This window comes from Squalius cephalus (assembly GCF_949319135.1).
Source record: "Squalius cephalus genome assembly, chromosome: 12".
NCBI classification, from domain to species: domain Eukaryota; kingdom Metazoa; phylum Chordata; class Actinopteri; order Cypriniformes; family Leuciscidae; genus Squalius; species Squalius cephalus.
In genome coordinates, this window is record NC_137133.1 from 6,979,129 (window position 1) to 6,998,488 (window position 19,360).

At 39.7% G+C, this 19,360-nt stretch overlaps 1 protein-coding gene across 1 annotated transcript; it reads right to left on the bottom strand.

Annotated features, from left to right (window-relative positions):
• Positions 1 to 1,772: 1,772 nt before the first annotated feature.
• On the bottom strand, positions 1,773 to 12,154 carry dll4 (delta-like 4). Its single transcript, XM_079888099.1, has 11 exons — positions 11,622 to 12,154; positions 11,229 to 11,489; positions 10,888 to 10,945; positions 9,979 to 10,242; positions 8,210 to 8,270; positions 7,775 to 7,905; positions 5,259 to 5,428; positions 4,605 to 4,824; positions 3,763 to 4,483; positions 3,169 to 3,277; positions 1,773 to 2,892 (listed from the first exon to the last, which is right to left on the bottom strand). The coding sequence occupies exons 1-11, from the start codon at positions 11,673 to 11,675 to the stop codon at positions 2,887 to 2,889; spliced, it is 2,055 nt and encodes a 684-aa protein (XP_079744225.1). The 5' UTR covers positions 11,676 to 12,154; the 3' UTR covers positions 1,773 to 2,886.
• Between the last annotated feature and the right edge of the window lie 7,206 nt (positions 12,155 to 19,360).

A 19,360-nucleotide genomic window follows, 5' to 3' on the forward strand; every position in this document is an offset into this window, starting at 1 on the left:
CTTGTAAATACTCAATTGTTATATTTGTTGCATGGTTAAAGAATGTAAAATGTCACAAAAGGACAGACAGACACCAAATGAATTTTTTTTAGACCTTTATCATGTGTTAATATACAAACCGCACGGGCATTTTAGCGACATCTAGTGTTAGTGAAGAATATTGCAGATGGAGGGCCTTTGGGTTTACTGGGTGTCTGGCTCATGATGGCTGTTGTTTGGACATCATGTGTTTTAAATTGTACATTTTGGTATTGCATTTTAGCACCCTTTGAAGAATGGCACATTTTCCTCTCCTGACTGCATATGGCTGACCGTGTCAAAATCTCATGAATGTTTCGTATGCTCCTATCAAGGATGTTTTCGAATTCCACAGCGCAGATTTCAAAATACTCTTGAAATGAAATCAATAGTCTTGATTTGATGCTCCCCTCCCCTTTCGTTTGTTATGAGCTTGTTTCCTGAAACTTTGGGGATCTGTACAAAAATACAGAATGGAGAAAGAAAGAGATGCGTGAGAAAAGCGTTTGGCCAGTGCCGGCATGTTCTGCATTTTTTAATCAGACAGGAAAAAGGAAATGATGTCACTGGGTCACAAACAGGATGCAGTGATTATAACACAATGAGAATGCCTGGCCATGCGATTTAGACCCAGAGGCCAGAGAGCAACACACACACACACACTTGCAGTTGTGGGTTCGAGTAACAGGTTGCATTGCGAAAGTTTTAGTTCAAGACTAATTGCTGCGATAACAAGTGTTTAACGCTCCTGCTGCTGACGGAAACTCTCTCAGAAACCTTTCCGAAATGTGTTTATTCTTCCTAAGCGTCCTTTTGACCCAAGCACAGACGCAAAGACAAGGATGCTTAGATGACACGGACGGACAGGATGTGTGTGTGGAGTGTGTTTGCGTGGCATAGATTTGTTGTTGTTTGTTGATTATGTTGCTGTTAGGAATGGAAAGAAACCCAAGCTTGACCTCCTGACGACCATTTCTGTTTTAGTACTTTGTTAAACTCAAACTCCAAAACGCATCTCCTGCATGGCCCTCTGGTGCCTTGCATGGGGTCTGGTAATATTGACTTTGGCCAGAGTGGTGAATTATTTAAGAAGAACTGATGGGAAGGATGAATCTCAGAGCTGAACATTTTTATGATGTGTGTCACCTACTTAAATTCCCAATCAAGCCTTACAGGTGACCTTTGCACCCTTTAGGTGATCCTGCTCTGGGAGGCCGATACCGTTTTTGATGATTTCATTATTTTTGAATTAGACCCTTGCTTTTTTCCCCGATTCGGTCTGTGTTTGGTGCGCATAATGCCACTGAAACCCATCTGTGGGCGCCGAGGCCACGTGCACGGCTCCGGCTGATTCTTTTGTTGGGGATGGAGACGTCTCCTTCAGCCCCGAAGGCGAGGCTGAGGCCCTCGGAGCTGGAACTCGTTTGTGTCTGTAGATAAGTGTGTGTGTGTTTTGTTTATGGGTGCTCTGCTGAGCAGCGCCACGATGAACCTGGCGAGAGGGGCGGCATATGCCGCTGTTTTTATGGCAGGGCAAGGTTGCACCCTGGGGCATCTGTTTCGGTTTTCTGAGGAGGGGCCGCTCCTCTGTCGTTTGCGCTCTTCGCCTGTCTTTGTTTCAGAATTTCCAGCTCAAGGGGCCTGTATCCGAGGCAACGGATTTAAATTTCAAGCCAATTTACAACTGGGGAAGGAGGGGGTTGAATGTTTTTTTTTTTCAGGATTGAGAAAAAATACTTCACGGAGATGTAAAAGACGGTACATTTGTAACCTTTATAAGAGAGAGTAAAAGTAAACCATAACATTTTCATTCCCTTTCCACTCACCATTATAAGAAACATGTAAGTGTGAAGAAAAAAAAAATAGCTTGAAGGAATTAACTTTTTATTCTTCAGATGTTTGGTTTCTTATAAATATGCATTATATACAAAATAATAGTATAAAACATATAAAGAGCAGTGTGTCATTATTAAATTAACTCTGGAAATAATCACTTTTTAAAAAAATTACATTATTGGTTCTGTATTCTCAAAACTAATTATAGGCAGTCAGTGGTGAGCAGTTGCTTTGTTTTTGTCCATTTCTTGTCTTGTACTCATGGGCCGTGTTGCATAAAAGTCGTCAAGTGAACTTCTTGGATCTTGCTGGCACAGTTTTGCGTATTACAGTTCTGTAGGTTTTTTTTCTTCTCTTCTTTTTTTTTCCCCATGTTGATCAAAATCTCAAAAACAATCCAAGAAGACCCTGGGCACAAACATAGCACTCGATTTAATTCTTTTAAGGCTTTTTCGTGAATTTTCAGCTGCTTATTGTAGAGAGGAGAGCAAAAAGTCTTTTTTTTATATGATTGATGTTAGCAGTTTTTCTTCTTCTCAGACATTCATAATGCTCATCATTGATTTGTATGGGTAAGCTCTGATTGGTGCTCCCCTCCTCATTCTTGCATAGCTGGCAATGCTGGTTGAAGGTCTGGAAGTCCCTGGCACCTTCCATTGATTACTTGGCGGACAATGTGTCCATGATTACCGCAAAAGGATCTTTTAAACTTTTTTTTGTTTTTTTTTTGTTTTTTTTTAAGTCCCTTTTCCTTTCAGCCCACGGGGGGAAAAAAAAAAACATACCGTAGCAGAAGAGTTCAGAAATCATCCAGGACTGTACACGTTTGTACATAAACACTTCTTCAACATAAAACTAAACTATTGCATTCGATGAGCAGGACTCTGCTCTCTCCAGTTTCTCAAGTTTCTCAGTGCAGCAGTGGATGTCGATATAAATCTCCAGTCTCTAAGTATTTTTGTAAACAATCCAGAAAAGATTTTAGTTTGATTGTGTTTTTGTCTCCTCTCTTCATAGACATCAGCCTGTAATTTATACCTGTAGAAAGAACAAAAACAAAACCGAGGCTTAGATTATGCTTTGGAAATGAAGCATCGCTCTCAAATGGTATACAGTAGAATTCGATTTAAAATTTTAGTGGACTAATTAGCGGCCTAAATGACACATTCATCACTTTTCTTTCACCGTTAAGTGAGCCTCTGTTTAGTAGACTTCATTAGTAGACACTGACAGAATGATAAAATGGTGAACATGGCCAGCAGATCCCTGCTTGAAACATGCAGACATATTAAGAAATGAACTGATCCTCCTTACCTCAGTTGCTATGACACATTCACTCCTCTCCTCTGCTATTACAAACACAGACTGGTACATGGAGTCCCTTGGGGAACATATCGTTGATATCCTACACTCTGGCTTTTCCCTGCACACACAAATCACGCTTCATGTTAACACAAAGTAAAAGCACATGGGGCAGCTATTTATTGTGTGGAGATGGGGGTGAAAGCGCTCGGCTCATTTTTTCGCTTTATAGCGTTTTGTTCCTTTCCTCTGTTTACAGAGGCTGATGTAAGAAAATCCTTGTAAGAGGAAAAAGCGCTTTTGTTGTGCGGTCCAAATCAATAAAAATCTTTTAACGGGGTAAAAAGGCTTCTTGCTGTCAATGCCTTTGGGTCCAAGTGTAAAATTTAGTTTGAGTGTGTAAATGTGTGTTGTGGTTGTGGATATCAGGGTTTAACTTCTCTTAGCCAGTATTGACGTTCATATTACGGTCATAAAGCGAGCGCTAAGTGCAAAGGTTAATATACTGGGCGGCACGCTAATGGAGCATGACCTCAGCATAATAAAGCAAATTCAATCCATCCAAACACCTCTATTTATCAAAGTGACGTGAAATCCATTTCTTACCTGTACATTCTACTCAATGGTATTTTCTCTTCTAAACACTTTTCGTATTTATGACTTTTGTCCTCTTGGGATACGATGTCCTTGAACTCTTTCGATGAATTGTAGTCCAAGTGGCAGTTCTTGTGTATGTAATTCGATTTGTCAGGTGCGCAGTCCACCTCTAGGCTGACCTGCTTATTAGTGTTCTTCAGCTGTGAGGTGGGGATCAAGTTGTCTCTTTGTGATTCCGACATGTTGTTCATTGCCTCGCCTCGAGTCCTTTCTCCAGATGCCTGCCTGTGAATGTGACGCAGGGCAATGACCACCATGCAGAGCAGAACCACGAGAGCCACCAGACCCACGGCCAGAGAGACCGCGGCCCACTGGAAGGAGTCTTGAGTTTCTCCTTTGGTCACGGGAGCGGTGACCGAGTAGTATTCGCAGTGGGATCCGGTGAAGCCGTTGGGGCAGAAGCAGGCGGGCGGGTTCCCTGGGATGCCCACGCAGGAGCCGCCATTGATGCAGGGTCTGGACGAGCAGGCGTTGGAGGGCCGGTCGCAGTTGCGGCCCTCGTATCCCGGGGCACAGGAGCAGACGTAGTCGTTGATGCGGTCGTAGCACGTGCCACCGTTAGCACAGGGGTTGTTCGCGCAGTCGTTGATGTTGATCTCACAGCGCTGGCCAGTGAAGCCCGCTCGACAGCTGCACATGCGAACGCCCCCCAGGACCACACACAAGCCATCTGTGGATCGTAGGCACAGGTGTAAGTGACTAATTATACATATGCATGCATGCACACACACATCTGGATCTCTAGATCCAAAACACACTGCAGGAATTTAACATAAGTTACTTTTGCGTACCATTGGCACACGGCAGAGTGGTGCATTTGTCCACTCTTCTTTCGCAGTTAAGACCAGTGTAGCCTCTGGGACAGTCGCACGCATAGCTGCGCCCGTTATCCTTCTCGTGGCATCTGCCGCCATGAAAGCACGGAGAGTCTGCGCAGGTGAGCAGACTGTGTTCACAGTGAGCTCCCTCAAAGCCAGGCAGACAGGTGCAGATGTAACCTTTATCAAGATCCTATAGGGCGAGAAAGGAAGCAGATGTTTCAGAGATATATTTATGGACCGGTTTGCATTGTTTCATGGTTGTACAGTAATTCTAGATGTTAAGAAAGAGGCCTTTCAAAGGATGCAGGAATAAGGTCATAACAAGCCCATTGATTAAGCCTGAGGTTTTTACAGACACATTAATGGTAGTTCTCAGATGACCAGATAATAAAATATCAAAGGTTAACTGTCATATTTTAGTGATTTCAATATCATCAAAGTGTGTTGTGAAGAGTATCCCAATCCAGATTGATGCACATTATAGTAAAAAAAAAAAAAAAAAAAAAAAAAAAAAAACCCATGCATGTGGTTTTAATGAAATTCATGTTTTCAGATGGAGTCAGCATCCCACAGTGGCAGTAAAAACATGAAGGTTTGGGGCTTTTCAACAGAATAATGACTCACTGAGCAAAGACCTCCGTTCTTGCATGGGCTGCTGTCACACTCTCGCACCTCAAGCTCGCAGTTGACCCCGGTGAAACCAGGCCGACAGGTGCAGGTGTAACTGCCCTGACCTGTATTCATACATGTGGCTCCGTTCACACATGGCTTGTGATGTGTGCAAAAATTCAAATCTGTTTTGAAAGAAATAATAGAAAATGTCAGTTAATGGGTCATTTTTTTCACCATCACATGTTTGTCACAGATCTAGTTGTTCTACCTTAAACTAGCAATGAACTGAAGTGCTTTAAGTTCTATTATTACTTTGAGTGCTATGACACTGAGGTCAGTAATGAGTGAGACATTCAGTCAGCTACTGGAACTGTTTAGGGTTTAGGCTCAATCCCAATTCACCCCTTACCCCTACCCCTCCGTTTTGCGCGTTCCCGTTAAGGGGTAGGGTTGTCTCGATTCTCTTTTGGTTGGAGGGGTAGGGGTAGGGGGAAGGGCCAGATAGCCCTTGAAACGAAGATTTTTCGGGACCACACTTCAAACGAAGGGGTATGAGAAATGTACCTGCATACACCGGCTACAGAGGCAACATGGCTGCCAATAATCATTTTCTTTATGTAACATTCAATCTTATGTTCATATTCACGGTCATGTTATTCAAATTAACGGTTGCAAAAAAATCGCTAAAGTTCGTTAACAATATGATGACACGTGTAAAAAGCAAAAGTTTGAAGCGAAGTGGACGCGCGAATGAGGCGAATTCGCGTACACCGCGCCGCGCTAAACGCCTTCGCACCGCAAGACCTCCATACGCGCGTAAACGCGTCTTAACATTGAAATCACTCGCGCCAGACGCTCTATTCGCGTTTGGTGTGAACGCAGCATTTAGGCGTCGAAGATATCGTCATCTCCGTTGTTTTCTGCGAACTTAAGAAGAAAAATGCAACAACAAAAAAAATAGCTGTAACTCACGCAAGACTACAGCTGACGACGGCATTTTGGAAGTTTGTAGCCGTTTCTCAATATGTGTTCTTGTCTGTACGTGTGTTCTTGTGGACTTGTGAACTTGTGAAACGTCATCAGTCGCTGCCCAAGTACTGTTCAAAGTTCACATCTAGCCTCTATGCATTTAGCCAAGTCCAGTTCAAATCCCCGGATGTGTTCTTGATCCGCCCCTTTTACCGAGGATGCATCGAGAGGTGACTTGTGCGGACTTGAGACAGCCAGGTATCCCAGAATGCATCTCACACCAACCAGCAAGCGTCAATAGCAGAGGAGAAACCCCGCGTAATTTAAAAATACTGCTGTAATTGTGTCACGAAATGTAGTTTTAAGAGTATTTCAGGCGAGAATGTAGTTGTTTAAAGCTCAAATCTTTGGTTTATTTATAAAGATAGCGCCTATTTGAAAATTTGATCTGACGTTTTCGGAGTTGTGGTAATCGGACGCTCGGTGCTCATGTACCCCGCCGAGAACAGCCTTTCCTCGGTTAGTGTTGCAGACGTTTGCCGCTGACTCGGATGTCTCTAGTCTAGTGGTTTAACATGAGTTAAAGCACTCATGTTCTTGTGTATATAAAACGGGCGATTTATTTATTTTATTTGTCTCATTAATCTATAATTTGTTCCCTGGCAAAACGTTAAGCTGAGGGCAAAGTGAAGTTTCATAGCTTTATTTAGTCTATTTAACTTTAACGTTGTAGCCTAGAGAGCTGACTTATGTTTGACTGAATAGTTTGCTTTATTATTGTATAGCTTCTTATACCTTTTAGTCTACTTATACTTTTATAATGGCTATTATTGATCATTAAAACTGACATTTAACAAAAAAGGTTATGTCATTTTATTTTATATATTTAAAACATATAAAATATTTTATTATACATGTTGCCTACATTCTCTTCACTGTATGTACATAAAATAAAATGACACAACCCTGTCTCTTTTTGCTAAATGTTAGTTTTAATGATCAATATTATAATGTTTTTTATGTATCATATTTTTAAAATGAAAACAAAAAGAGTCAGGGTTGTGTTTTATATTTCGTGTTGTTATACATATATGCAGTGAAGATAATCAATTGCGTTGCCTGAACCACATTTGTGTGGCCATTATGTTTAAGATTTTTTTAAATGAAAATGAAAAGAGGCAGAGTGGTGGTTTATAACATATTTTGTTTTATTTGTAGCCTAGATATACATAAAGAGATAACCGGAGTAGCCAGAGCGAGCTGAGTGACGCTATCAAGTATGCCGCTGTTCCATTTGCAGAATTATCGGACTTGCGTCCTCCCGTCCTCGAGAGTTCGTTCTCCTGAGTCGAACTTGTCAAGTCCGAACTACCAAGGACTCAAGTCCGAAGTTTGCGTACTTGGTATTGAGAAACGGCTTATGATAAACATTGGCGCATCTCCTGTGACGTAGGCGCTAGCAAAGACGTATTATGACGTGTAACGGTGTAGTAGTGGTGTCCCATTTCTTAGGGGAATATTTTCACCAGCTATTGTAACTCTTTAGGGTTTAGTCTTACCTTGGTCACAGAACAGTCCACCCCAGCCCTCTTTACAGTTGCACTGCCATGGCTGTTGACAGGTGCCGTGTTTACAGGCTGGATATTTTCTACACTCTGTACAAAGTTTACCCTGCCATCCTTCTCTGCACCTGCAATACACAAATATAACCATACTATATGAGAAACACTTTCAATATGGTTCAGAACAAATGTTGTTTTTAAGCCCCACTAAACTAGATATTCACGTTATTTTTCCATCAAACCGCAGTTGCTATGACTCATTTAATGACAAAAGTTTTGCTTTTTAAGACTTATCCTGTATGTGGGTCAGAAAATTACAACAGGGCAAATACTATATAAATGTATGTATGCAGAGACACAGATCAAGAGGAATATTAGATCTGAATGTGATCGAGATATTTCACACTTCATACACAACCCATGTATACTTACACACACTCTCCAGGTTTGGAGCAATTGCCATTCGCCTCACTGCACCCCTCCAGACAGATCGCTGCATTAAAAGAAAAAGCTCTTGTTAGTAAAGAGCCATGGGTTTACAGTAGTTTTGCAAAGTTTAATCAAAATTATGTTGGCTTATTAAAGGTGAAATGTCTTTTTTTTATGTTAAATAATTCCTCCCGCATAGATAATAAGTAAGCCTTTGAGAAGTTGATTCTTCAAAAAGTGTACCAAAATATTGCTGTTTCTTTGAACATCTCTGAAATAACAATGTTGGCTTAGCCAGGTTTGGGCAGCACTACTTGTTTGCCCAACCAATGAAAGACAGATGAAGTGCTCAGGAAACTTTTTTTTTTTTTTTTTGTGTGTGCAATTCTGTCTGGTGGCAATAGTGGCACAAAAATAACACACTTCAACTAAAGATTAACTTTCACATTTAAAGTTGAAGATGTACTATAGCGCTGAGCTTTAAATGAGTATGTGTGACAGATTCATTCTGTGCATTAAGCTGTGTTGTAGCTGAATGAAAAACAGAAATGTTAGAAACTGGTATCTATTCCCAAGCTTTACAGTAGGAGCATCCCATTATTGCATTATGAAAATTAACTTATCATCAGCTGCACTTTGTACTTCTTTATTATCAGCATAAAGCATGGGCCTTGTCCAAATAAATATATTTCACTGCGAGCAATTGTACAAAACCTGTCTAACGAGGTCACTGCTATGGATGCGGGTAATTTACTGTTGCCTATGTTGAGCTGTGTATGACATTGATTTTGAGCGGGTACCCGACCAGCACTGACCGCAGCAGATGCTCTATCCCAATAACGGACAGCTGCCCCTATTGTTGTTTGTAGTCTCTGTGAGCCATAATTGCAGCTGCTACGCTGGAGCGCAACAATGGGGACTACAATTTCGTGGCGCGTGGCGGATAATAATGGCGCGATTAACCCGGCGCGTGCTTGCCATGACGCTCGTGCAGGATTAAATTACCAAGCACCCGCGCTTAGAGTATATACAAACTGTGTTAGCGCCCTGATCAACAGCGGGAATGGTCAGAGAAACTACAGCAGTTCACACCGAGAAAGCAGTACACGCAAGAATCAAATGAATACCGACAAACATTTGCTTTTCATTAAACCCATATAACCATCTCTGCGCGCTGTTTGTATAGCTAACTGCTGCGTACCTTTTGACAACCAAAAGAAGTCAAACCCCAAAATGTTGTGGGTCTTTAAGGTACAGTATAAAATCAAAATCATGTTTCTTTTTTTCTATTTATTTATTTTTTCTTCTTTTTTGTAGGATACAAGTTACTCAAAGCGCCTATTTTCACCTCGCGGACGCTGTCAAACAGTATCGCTGAAGTGGTAACCATAGCAACAGTGCCCTACTTGAGGATCATCATAATCGGATGGAACATTGACATGTTTAATATTTAACATTGCATGTTGCATTTTTACTCATTTAAACATTAATTTACACTAAATTTCATTATCAGTTAATTATTGCGTTTTGTTTAAAAGCGAGAATGCTTGTGCTGTGAGCAGCAAATTATGGTTGTGCAGGATGTATTCCTTAAATTTCCTTTAAAAACTCCTTCTAAAACGTAGATCCAAGGCCTTATCTTAAGGTTCACCGGCAGCATGGTTAACATCACTCAGACATGCTCGAATAGAGCAAGACATAAGGCTCACACCTAAGCGAAGCCTCAGTCTTCAAGACTAGAGTCCAGTGGATTGTGATCTCTGATTGCTTACGTTCTTCGCAGTATTCCCCCTTCCAGCCAGGGAGACAGGATAACTGTCCATCTGGGTTGCAGGTGTAGTGGCCAAAACGGTCGTCCCTGGGCGTGCATTTTTTGGAACAACTGTCGCCGTAGTAATTTTCATTGCAGATGAACCGGTAAGAATACCTTAGCTCCGTCTGCTTCCCGCTTTGAACATCCTGAGACCATTCAGCCCCTACTTCCAACTTTCTCTGGATGGCAAAAAAGCTTATCTGCAAGTCGGGGTTGTATGTGTCTGTAAAAAAGAGGAGAAGATTCTGATTAGGCCATTGCTTCACTATTATTTGATTTCTTCTTTTACTCAGTAAAAACAAAAAAAAAGTTTAAATTAAGTATAGGTTAGAGTATGCCATTATTTGCTTATGTGTTTTTTGAAAGTCTCTTCAAAAGAAGAAGAAAAAAAAAAGACCAATTTTAACTTCTGGGAAGCTGACACATTTGGAGTACAACTTATGTTTAAATTTCCTCTTCCTTTGAGTTGAGCAAAATATTCCCATGGTATTATCCCATTCTAAAGGGCGGGACAGACAAAGGTGTAAAATACAGGAAAATGCAGTCGGATGGTTTTGGCAAGCGCTGTGTATTCTCACCAAAGCCCACTGCGCTTTCCCACGCCAAAAATAAACCAAAGGAAGTTCAATTGTGTTCGAGCATGAGAATGCAAAGGTGTTTGAAGCAATAGAAAAAAAGGCATTACAAATTTGCAATTTTTTTGATTAACATGTTTTCCTTAAGAGTTGGGCGCAAGCGTGCCATGGTTTGATTAAAGTTTTGTAAACAAAAATGTATGACGTTCTAATGAAAGCAGAAGATTGAAATTCTGTATATATGCACAATATCGTAGTGTCGCCCTCTAGTGGGAAAAACAATCGTATCTTACCTACAGGTAGATCCGCGTAAGGTGAGTGCCAGGCCTCAATAATCAATGAAAATGATCCCTAAGAGGAAAGAGAGATTTAGATTGAAACCTTTAATAACTGCAACACAAGATAAGTAAAACACAGTCGGGTGTATAGTTGCATGCATTATAAAAACGTTAGAAGCAGAAATAAACGAATAATTAAAATGGTCAAACTGCTGATTAATGTGGAGAGGATCGAAATAGTCTATACATGTTGAACCTGGCTGCATTACAAATTGTTGCTATCCTAATACTGGAATAAAAACACAATCTATTCTGTTATAGATTATGCAATCAAAATAAGTTGTATTTGAGCTTACCGGCCACCCAAAGTTGAACGGCAGTCGAATTGGTGTGCTGAAAGAGCCACCTCCCATGATACTGAACGAGTTTGTCCCCAGCACTGGCGTTATGGCACTTCCAAAGATACAGTCACCTGGAGACACGACCACCTGGTAGTTTTTTAGGCAAACTCTGAAGAAAGTCCTGCAGTCAGGCTTGCATAAATTGCCATTTGCGAGCAAGCCTTTGAAATTTTGGAATTCGTGAAGGTCGAGTTCGAAAACACCAGATCCAAATATCTGAAGGGAAAAATGACATGCATTACAACATTGCACTGCAAATACTGGCTTACCCTCTGTAGGCAACTTGAGAGACAATTGAGAGGAACGGGGTCCTACTGACTTTCCACAGGACCGACTATGTTTGTTTACCTGCGTCAAAACGGTCGTGAAAAATGCGATGAGAAAGGTGAGCCAAGCTGCCATGCTTTTCGATTCTCCTGGGCAGCCGCGTCACCCACGATTATATTCCCCGAAAGAGCCTATTCCAGTGTAAAAGGGTGCAATGAAAACAAATGCCGAAGAGTAAAAAGGTATATCCCGCTGTGCGTCCACATGCACGTCACTTCAGTGTGCAGGAGCACGTCCAATTTCCAGTTATCCAAAAGGTGAAGGTGAAACTGGCAAATCAGCATCCAGTCTTATTCCTCTTCGGCTCAAGATATCCACGGAGCATGTTTAGTATTCCACAGTGAGCACACCGATGTGTTTAGTGTCAATGGTAATGTCTTGTTTTGGTTCTAAACTTTGTGCGTCAGCATTGCGCTGTTGGGTATCCTCGCGCTTCTCGTGTAATTCGTGAATGAAGTCTTGTTTCTTGCGTCCCGGAGTATTTATACTGGCTTTGTGTCCGCGCTGCTCATTATATAAACTGTCTATCACTAAACGCCGCCCACTTTATACTCAGCCCCCCTCTCTCGACAACAATGATATCCACATTTAATACCCACCACTACGCGGATGATGACCAATTGAGCGCGAGTGATTATTAACAAGCCCAGCATCTGTTGGCATATTTAAAGCAGGCACGATTCAATTCTGACCATTTCACACCATGCAATTTCCCCCTTATCGAAAACGGAGGAAACTTCGCACTACATGGGCTACAGCCGGTTACTTCTCTTGTGTCCCCGTTCCAGTCAATTGCGCGGGTAATTATATTACATCATTGAAAGCGTGCACGGTCAGTGTAGGGTCATATTTCCTACCTTATACCTGATGTTCCGGCGGAGAGCCTCTTCGTGTTTCGAGCTAGGATAATATGAAAGCTCTGCGTTTGACCCCGAAAGCACTACAATAATATTCGAGTATGAAATAACTAGCTAATAAAAAATCAAATAAAAAAATAAGCAAGCCTACTGATTTTTTTAACAGTTTTATGCACAATATTTTATTTTAAAATAATCAAAAGCTCACTCCAAACAATGCCTAAATAAGCTTTAATTAACAAAATGATAATGAATAATATTTCCACATTTAATTTGATACATGTGCTGCACGCGCTGCTGCGCTCTTTCAGCCTATAGCGTGCCGTTATTGTTGAGTCGCGTGCCCCTCGTTAGAAGCGCGTTTCGTGTTGCTTTCATAAACGGGCCTCTGGCTGAGATGGGGTGAGATAAAAATTCAGCTGTATGATAATGAGGGTTTTAACCATAACCGCCATAAAACTCTTCGTCTTCTTCAGCACTTAACAAGAAAGATAAAATGACTCCAGTTTCAGTTTTTAATTTTACCTTTTACCCTGAAGAGCCACGGTTCTTTATGAATCACTCATTTCGGATGATGATAACTGCGTCATGTAGATGTAGTATGCCTGTAGGCTATTATTTAATTATTTTTTAAAAGTTATTCATTAGTTTCAAATCAAAGTCACAATGTAGGCTATGGTCTCAATAAAAGAAGACTAAATATGGGCTATTAAAGCAGTCATAATGTACAATTTCTTTGCATGTAAAATACTTAAGCTAATTACTTTAAATTGATCACTTAAAATAGCCTACCCTTTAATAGCAAAATTAGAGTGGTTTGCCGGCATGATTTTCATAAAGCGTTTCATAGCGTCTTAATGAAAAGAAAGAGCAATACAAATTACAGAGTTCAAATTGAAAGCACTTTCATTTTGCTTTCGATATTTTCCAATGTCCACAGGCGTTTTGATTTTTGATTGGTTGTGCTATTGGACTGTCATGTCGCTTGAGGATTTTCTACTTACCATCTGGTGCTAGATTGAGCTCGTGCACTATATTTCTCGTCTGATCACGCTCTGAAGAGTGATTGAACCTGTTCATCTTGGATTCTAGCAGCCATCGTTAGTGAATAGAGAGGGATTCGGCACATCCAAAGAGCGCTTTAATTGCATTGCATTGCCATAATATGAAAATTTCAATAATTATCCTCAAGCCTTGTTTTAATTTTCCAGTGCGCTTTGAACGAGCCAACATGACTATTTGAAGGAAACGCCTGATACATGCACAGGTGGCGAAAGTGCATGAAAGAGGGTTTAATTGCTTTGTGGTTAGCGGTGACATTTGAGCTCTTACGACAAAACATTATATTCTCTGGCTTTCTTGCCAAAAGTAGTAAACCGAACTGACAGCTTGAATAACCCATTATCAATCACTTATTATGGTTAAAGCTCGGGATAGGTGTCATAAACTGGTATGCAAATATCTGTTTAAAACCGAACAAGCCTATACTTAAATCATGCACAAGCCACAGCCAGAGCCAGATAGATCATTGATCCCATCGAGGTCTGAAGCTTAGGGAATATAAAAAACATAAATCACATAAATAAGCTCTTTTGTGTGTGTGTGTGTGTGTGTGTGTGTGTGTGTGTGTGTGTGTGTGTGTGTGTGTGACATATTTCTAAATTGCAGATAGGCCTACATCACATGTGGAAACTTTGGTTTTAAACCCTTATGTTGATCAATTGTTGTAGGCTACACACATGGGATTCTGTTTATCAGCCTGTTTTTACTTTTGGTCAAGAGGGCAGTTAATAATTATGGGAAGGGCAGCCGTAATAATAATATGAATAACAGTATAAATATGCCTCATAAATATGCCTCCCTTCCCTTGTTTCATCGTTTAGAGATTTTATGAAACCTTCATCAACGGTCTTTTTAAATGGAAATTCTAATGGATGTTGACACAGACCTTGATCTGTGAAAGTGTTTGTTGATTTGCCATTATCTGTTTCAAATCTCTTTTTCTCCATTCCCGTCTCCTTCTGTATATACGACGAAACAGCATATTTATCCAACCTTTTTTTTTTTTTTAAGATGATGTATTGAATAGGTTTTGTGAGTCATATTTACACACCTGCCATGCTGATAATGGCCAGAACAAACGAAACAACAAAATGAAAGAAAATGCAGTCTGTGTAGAGAGAGCGAGAGCGGCAGAAAGTGATGGAAAGACATAGATATACTCTTTGCATCCATACTTGTTTTGTTTATTGACTGAATTAATGGTCAAAGCGCCATAAATTAACCATAGCAAAGACATGTTTGTTTTGGCTTATCATGAGAAATCTCTGACTTTCAGTGGATAAAGCAGTGCATTAGTCCACAACGCCACATGGCATTTGTTTCCAACTCTCATTTGTTTTGCACTGGAATAGCATGCTCCAAAGCATTAAACAGGGTTCCCAATCAGATGGTATTATTTGCACCCAGGAGGTTGTGTAGAAAGCTGGTTTCTGGTTTGATAGCTGCCTCGCTGGAAAATATTGCCCATCTTATCTCATCTGGTGCCATATGTCTCAAGTTAAACAGACATATAAATGTCATGGTGCAAGCAACAACTGGGCATTTATAGATGCGTTTCATGCATTCACACTGCTGATGATAGTGCACTGTAAATGTGGAAAATTACCTTCCTTTGTCTCTTTTCACGGTAGAAGGGAGATAAGAGACCACACAAGCTTTGAATAACAAGTTGCTTTATTGGTCACTGTGGAACAAGCTAATAAAAATTGTGTTTTTGAATGAATAGATATTTTCAAGGTGAGTTGGTAAAAAGCACCAATGATCAGGTAAAAAGTGCAAAAAAATGAATGCTGCTGTATAAAAGCAATGAAACTTCCAACCATAATTGCATTAGCTGGCCATTTGATAACACCACAAAATGGAACTTATCATCTCGTTCCTTCAGTTATCGATCCAGAAACTGTTTCTGGATTTAAATGGACTAAAGTCCCAAGAGGACTTTCTGCAGTCCTCAGCTCACCCCTGCGGCGAGCAGAACGGCGGATCAGAGAACATTTTTCCTCCTGTGTCTACACCACTTCCCTCCACTCCACAGTTGTCTGGTCTATATGCAATATATGTCTTCTTGTTTTGACTGCATAGAGATCTGATGATGAGATCAGTCTGCATTCATTCCCAAACAAGGGAACCGAATTTTAGATCGATGCTTACTCCACAGTTGTCCAAATGATGTTGATATGAAATCAGATTTGTTCTATCCTTGCAGATCTTTTGTAATATGTCAGATCACATATCAGGTCAAACTTCAAACAATAAACATGCAGAAAAATAGATTTAGATAGAAACACAAAGTGCTCTATTTTTAAATCAACAAATGAATAAACAGTATGACCGCTACATAATGCCACATGTTTGCTCAGCATTGTTACCGTGAATCCCAAACCTATACAATAAACCTGCTTCTTCTGCCGGAGTGACTTATCAACACTTTTTTTTTATTGCCAGCACTGGAAGTAGAGGCAGATGGCCCTGGTCCACTTGGATTACACCCCTATTAAAACATGGCAGTTTCACACTCCGCTATGCTACATTTGATCTCTGAGCCACAATCTGTCTCGGCCAATCAATATCCAGTGCTGCACTGAGAGGCTGTATATCAGCAATATTAGCCACCTGTTTCACTCATTATAGTTCAGAGCTCTATTTGTTTTAGCTAAGCACAAGCAAATGACTAAAGTATGGCGCTCATTGTGAAATATTGCAAGGCTTCCATCCCCAATGATTCTCATCCCCCTTCTAACCTTACTAAATGTTTGCAGGATGTTAATATATGGATGACTAATCATTTTTTAAAGTTAAATACAGGTAAAACTGAAGCCCTTCTTGTTGGATCTAGGTCTGCCTGATCTAAAACTCAATCTTTTCCCTTGCTTATTGATAATTGCCCGGTTAATTTTTCTAGCCAGGTAAAAAGTCTTGGCGTTATTTTTGATGGTTTGCTTTCTTTTAGTCCCCATATTAATAATATTTCACGTACTGCATCTTTTCACTTACGTAATATTACTAGACTTCGTTCTTCACTTTCTCAACACTGTACTGAAGTTCTCATCTAGGCTTGATTATTGTAATTCCCTTTTATTTGAGATTCCGAAAAAACAACTTCACAGACTACAGTTAATACAGAATTCAGCAGCCAGAATTGTAACTCATACACGTTCTTTCGAACACATAACTCCTATTCTTTACATCTACACTGGCTTCCTGTTCATTTTCGTGTACATTATAAAATATTACTCCTTACATTTGTATAGACCTCTTAGATCTTTGAGATCATCTTCTGCAGACTTATTGTCTGTGCCAAACTTCAAGATGAGTTCCTTTGGTGGTAGAGCTTTAAGCTGTGGAATGCATTACCCTTGCACATTTGCCAAATGGATTCAATTTCCAGTTTTAAAGTTCAGATAAAAACGTATCTTTTTAGAATAGCTTTTAATGAAATGATTGTATGATGTGTAGCATCGATGTGTTTTGTACTTATTGCCTTGTTCTATATTGTAAGGTGTCCTTGAGTGCCCTGAAAGGCGCCCATAAATAAAAGGTATTATTATTATTCCATTGAGGAAGGTTAATTAATCTGCCGGCCTTATTTCTAAATGTGAATGTAATCTGTATCTTAATAAAAATGGACAATAAACATTAGAACAAAAGGCTTTGTTATCATTATAAACCTTACTCAAGCATATAGCGATCTGATATCTGTCAGACTGACTGTGTTCATCTTGATACTGGCGAGCCATTAAGGTTTCTCATTAAAATCACTAGCACCCACCCATCACCCCTGAGAGGAGCTTCACTTTGAACCTGTTGTGGAACTTTTCTACCATTCGCTCCTACATTATGTTGACACAACAGTATTGTTCCATCACTCCTCGCGTCCCTTACTAGAATCCTATTACTGGCAGTTGTTCTGTTGAAACCATGATCCAAGATTTCATGATTCATCATACCATGACCTTCCCGAAGACAACCCTGCTGAAAAGTACATTAAAATCAGTCATATATAATTAAACTGTACACGAAAATTCAGTTTTTAGATAATTTCATGGATGCAATCAACATAATTGGCCATTTTATTTAGCAAAATGTGGATGTTTTAAAACAACTTGAGCACTCTAAAAAAGAATACTTCTATCAAATTTTATTAAACAGATGTCTTCATAATTCATGTGTACACTACTGTTCAAAAGTTTGAGGTCGGTAAGATTAAGATTTTTTTTGTGTGAAAGATTTCTCTTATGCTCACCAAGGCTGCATTTATTTGATAAAAAATACAGCAAAATTAGTAATATTGTGAAATATTATTAAAAATTAAAATAACTTTTTTTCTATTTTAAAATGTAATTTATTCCTGTGATGGCATAGTAAATGGCAGCATGCCTGTTTCTCTCATAATGCTCTTATAAACAGTGCAGTAGGTCCCAAAAAGAAGTTTGCTCAGTGATGATGATTTTAAACATACACTGGGATCCAAAAGTCTGACCGCACTAAAAAAATCTGGGATTCAAAATGTAATTTAAACCTGGAATAAACAAAGTTTGAAGTAATGATGTAAAATGAGAAAGAAATATTTAAGATTCGGCACAATTTCTTGGAATTAATCAAAAAAGTCATGTCAGATGTTCTTGCTTCCATTTGAAACTGAAGATGCTCTTTGGATCATTCTCAAATCACACTGGAGAACATGATCATCGAGTTTTAAACAGCCTGCTCTCATTAAAGCAAAGTGGGGACAATCCAAATATTGAGACATTCAATTACATTTTTCATTGAACTTTTCACTCTGATTATTATGCTGATAATAAATATTTGTACTGAAAAAAAAAAAAAAAAAAAAAAAAAATATATATATATATATATATATATATATATATATATATTCTTTTAAAAAAAATTATTGGTGTTTTCATACTTTTGGACCCCACTGTACATATTTATGCAATATTAGTATTTTTTTCTCTTACACTCCCATTAAAAAATTAGGGGTCAGTAAGATTTATTAATGTTTTTCGTATGCACACCAAGGCTGCATTTATTTGATCAAAACACAGTAAAAACAGTAATTTTGTGATCCATTTATTACATCCACATTTCTATGGAAACAATGGGGTTACATGAATATCATATTTGTGTTGTCTCACCTCCAGAGCAGCAGCTGAACATGATGCATCCAGCTATATGGTGCTAATGACAGAAAAAGACTAGTTCCACTTCCTGACTCGATTATGAGAGAAGACATGTGGTTGAGATACAGAATGTAGATTAGAGAGACCACCTGCAGCCATGTAAGGGGTTTAGAGCACGATGCAAGACTGAATTAAAGCATGTGCTAATCTTCCCAGAAAACATACTCTATTAATCAATAGCACACTATATCTTATCATCCACATCTTTGCCTGTGAAATGAAAGTGAAAACCGTATGTTTGCTCTGCTCTGTGGACTTCTTCACTATGGGAGCCTGAATAAAATTTAGAGATGTGTCTAAATTCACCTTCAAAACTTTGTCACTGGTGCTAGTGGTGACAAAGTTAAACAAATCCCAGTGGTTGGGTACATGGCACATTGGAAGCATGGCCACAAGCAACACATGGGGGCACAGTTTCCGCAAAGCCTTTGCCACAATGGGATTAACGTCTGTAGCCCAAGATAATCCCAGTTGTCTCCACACTAACCCACCCTGCAAAACTGGAAGATGAGAGAGAGGGTAAACAGACAACTGAGAGGGCTAAGATGGTGTCAGAAAGCTACACAGAACTCATGAGTGATACTCCTACTGCTTTTTGTCCACTTTCTTCATGTCACAAGGTAGGAGTGGAAGGTTCTACTGGCCTGAAGCTCTGAAG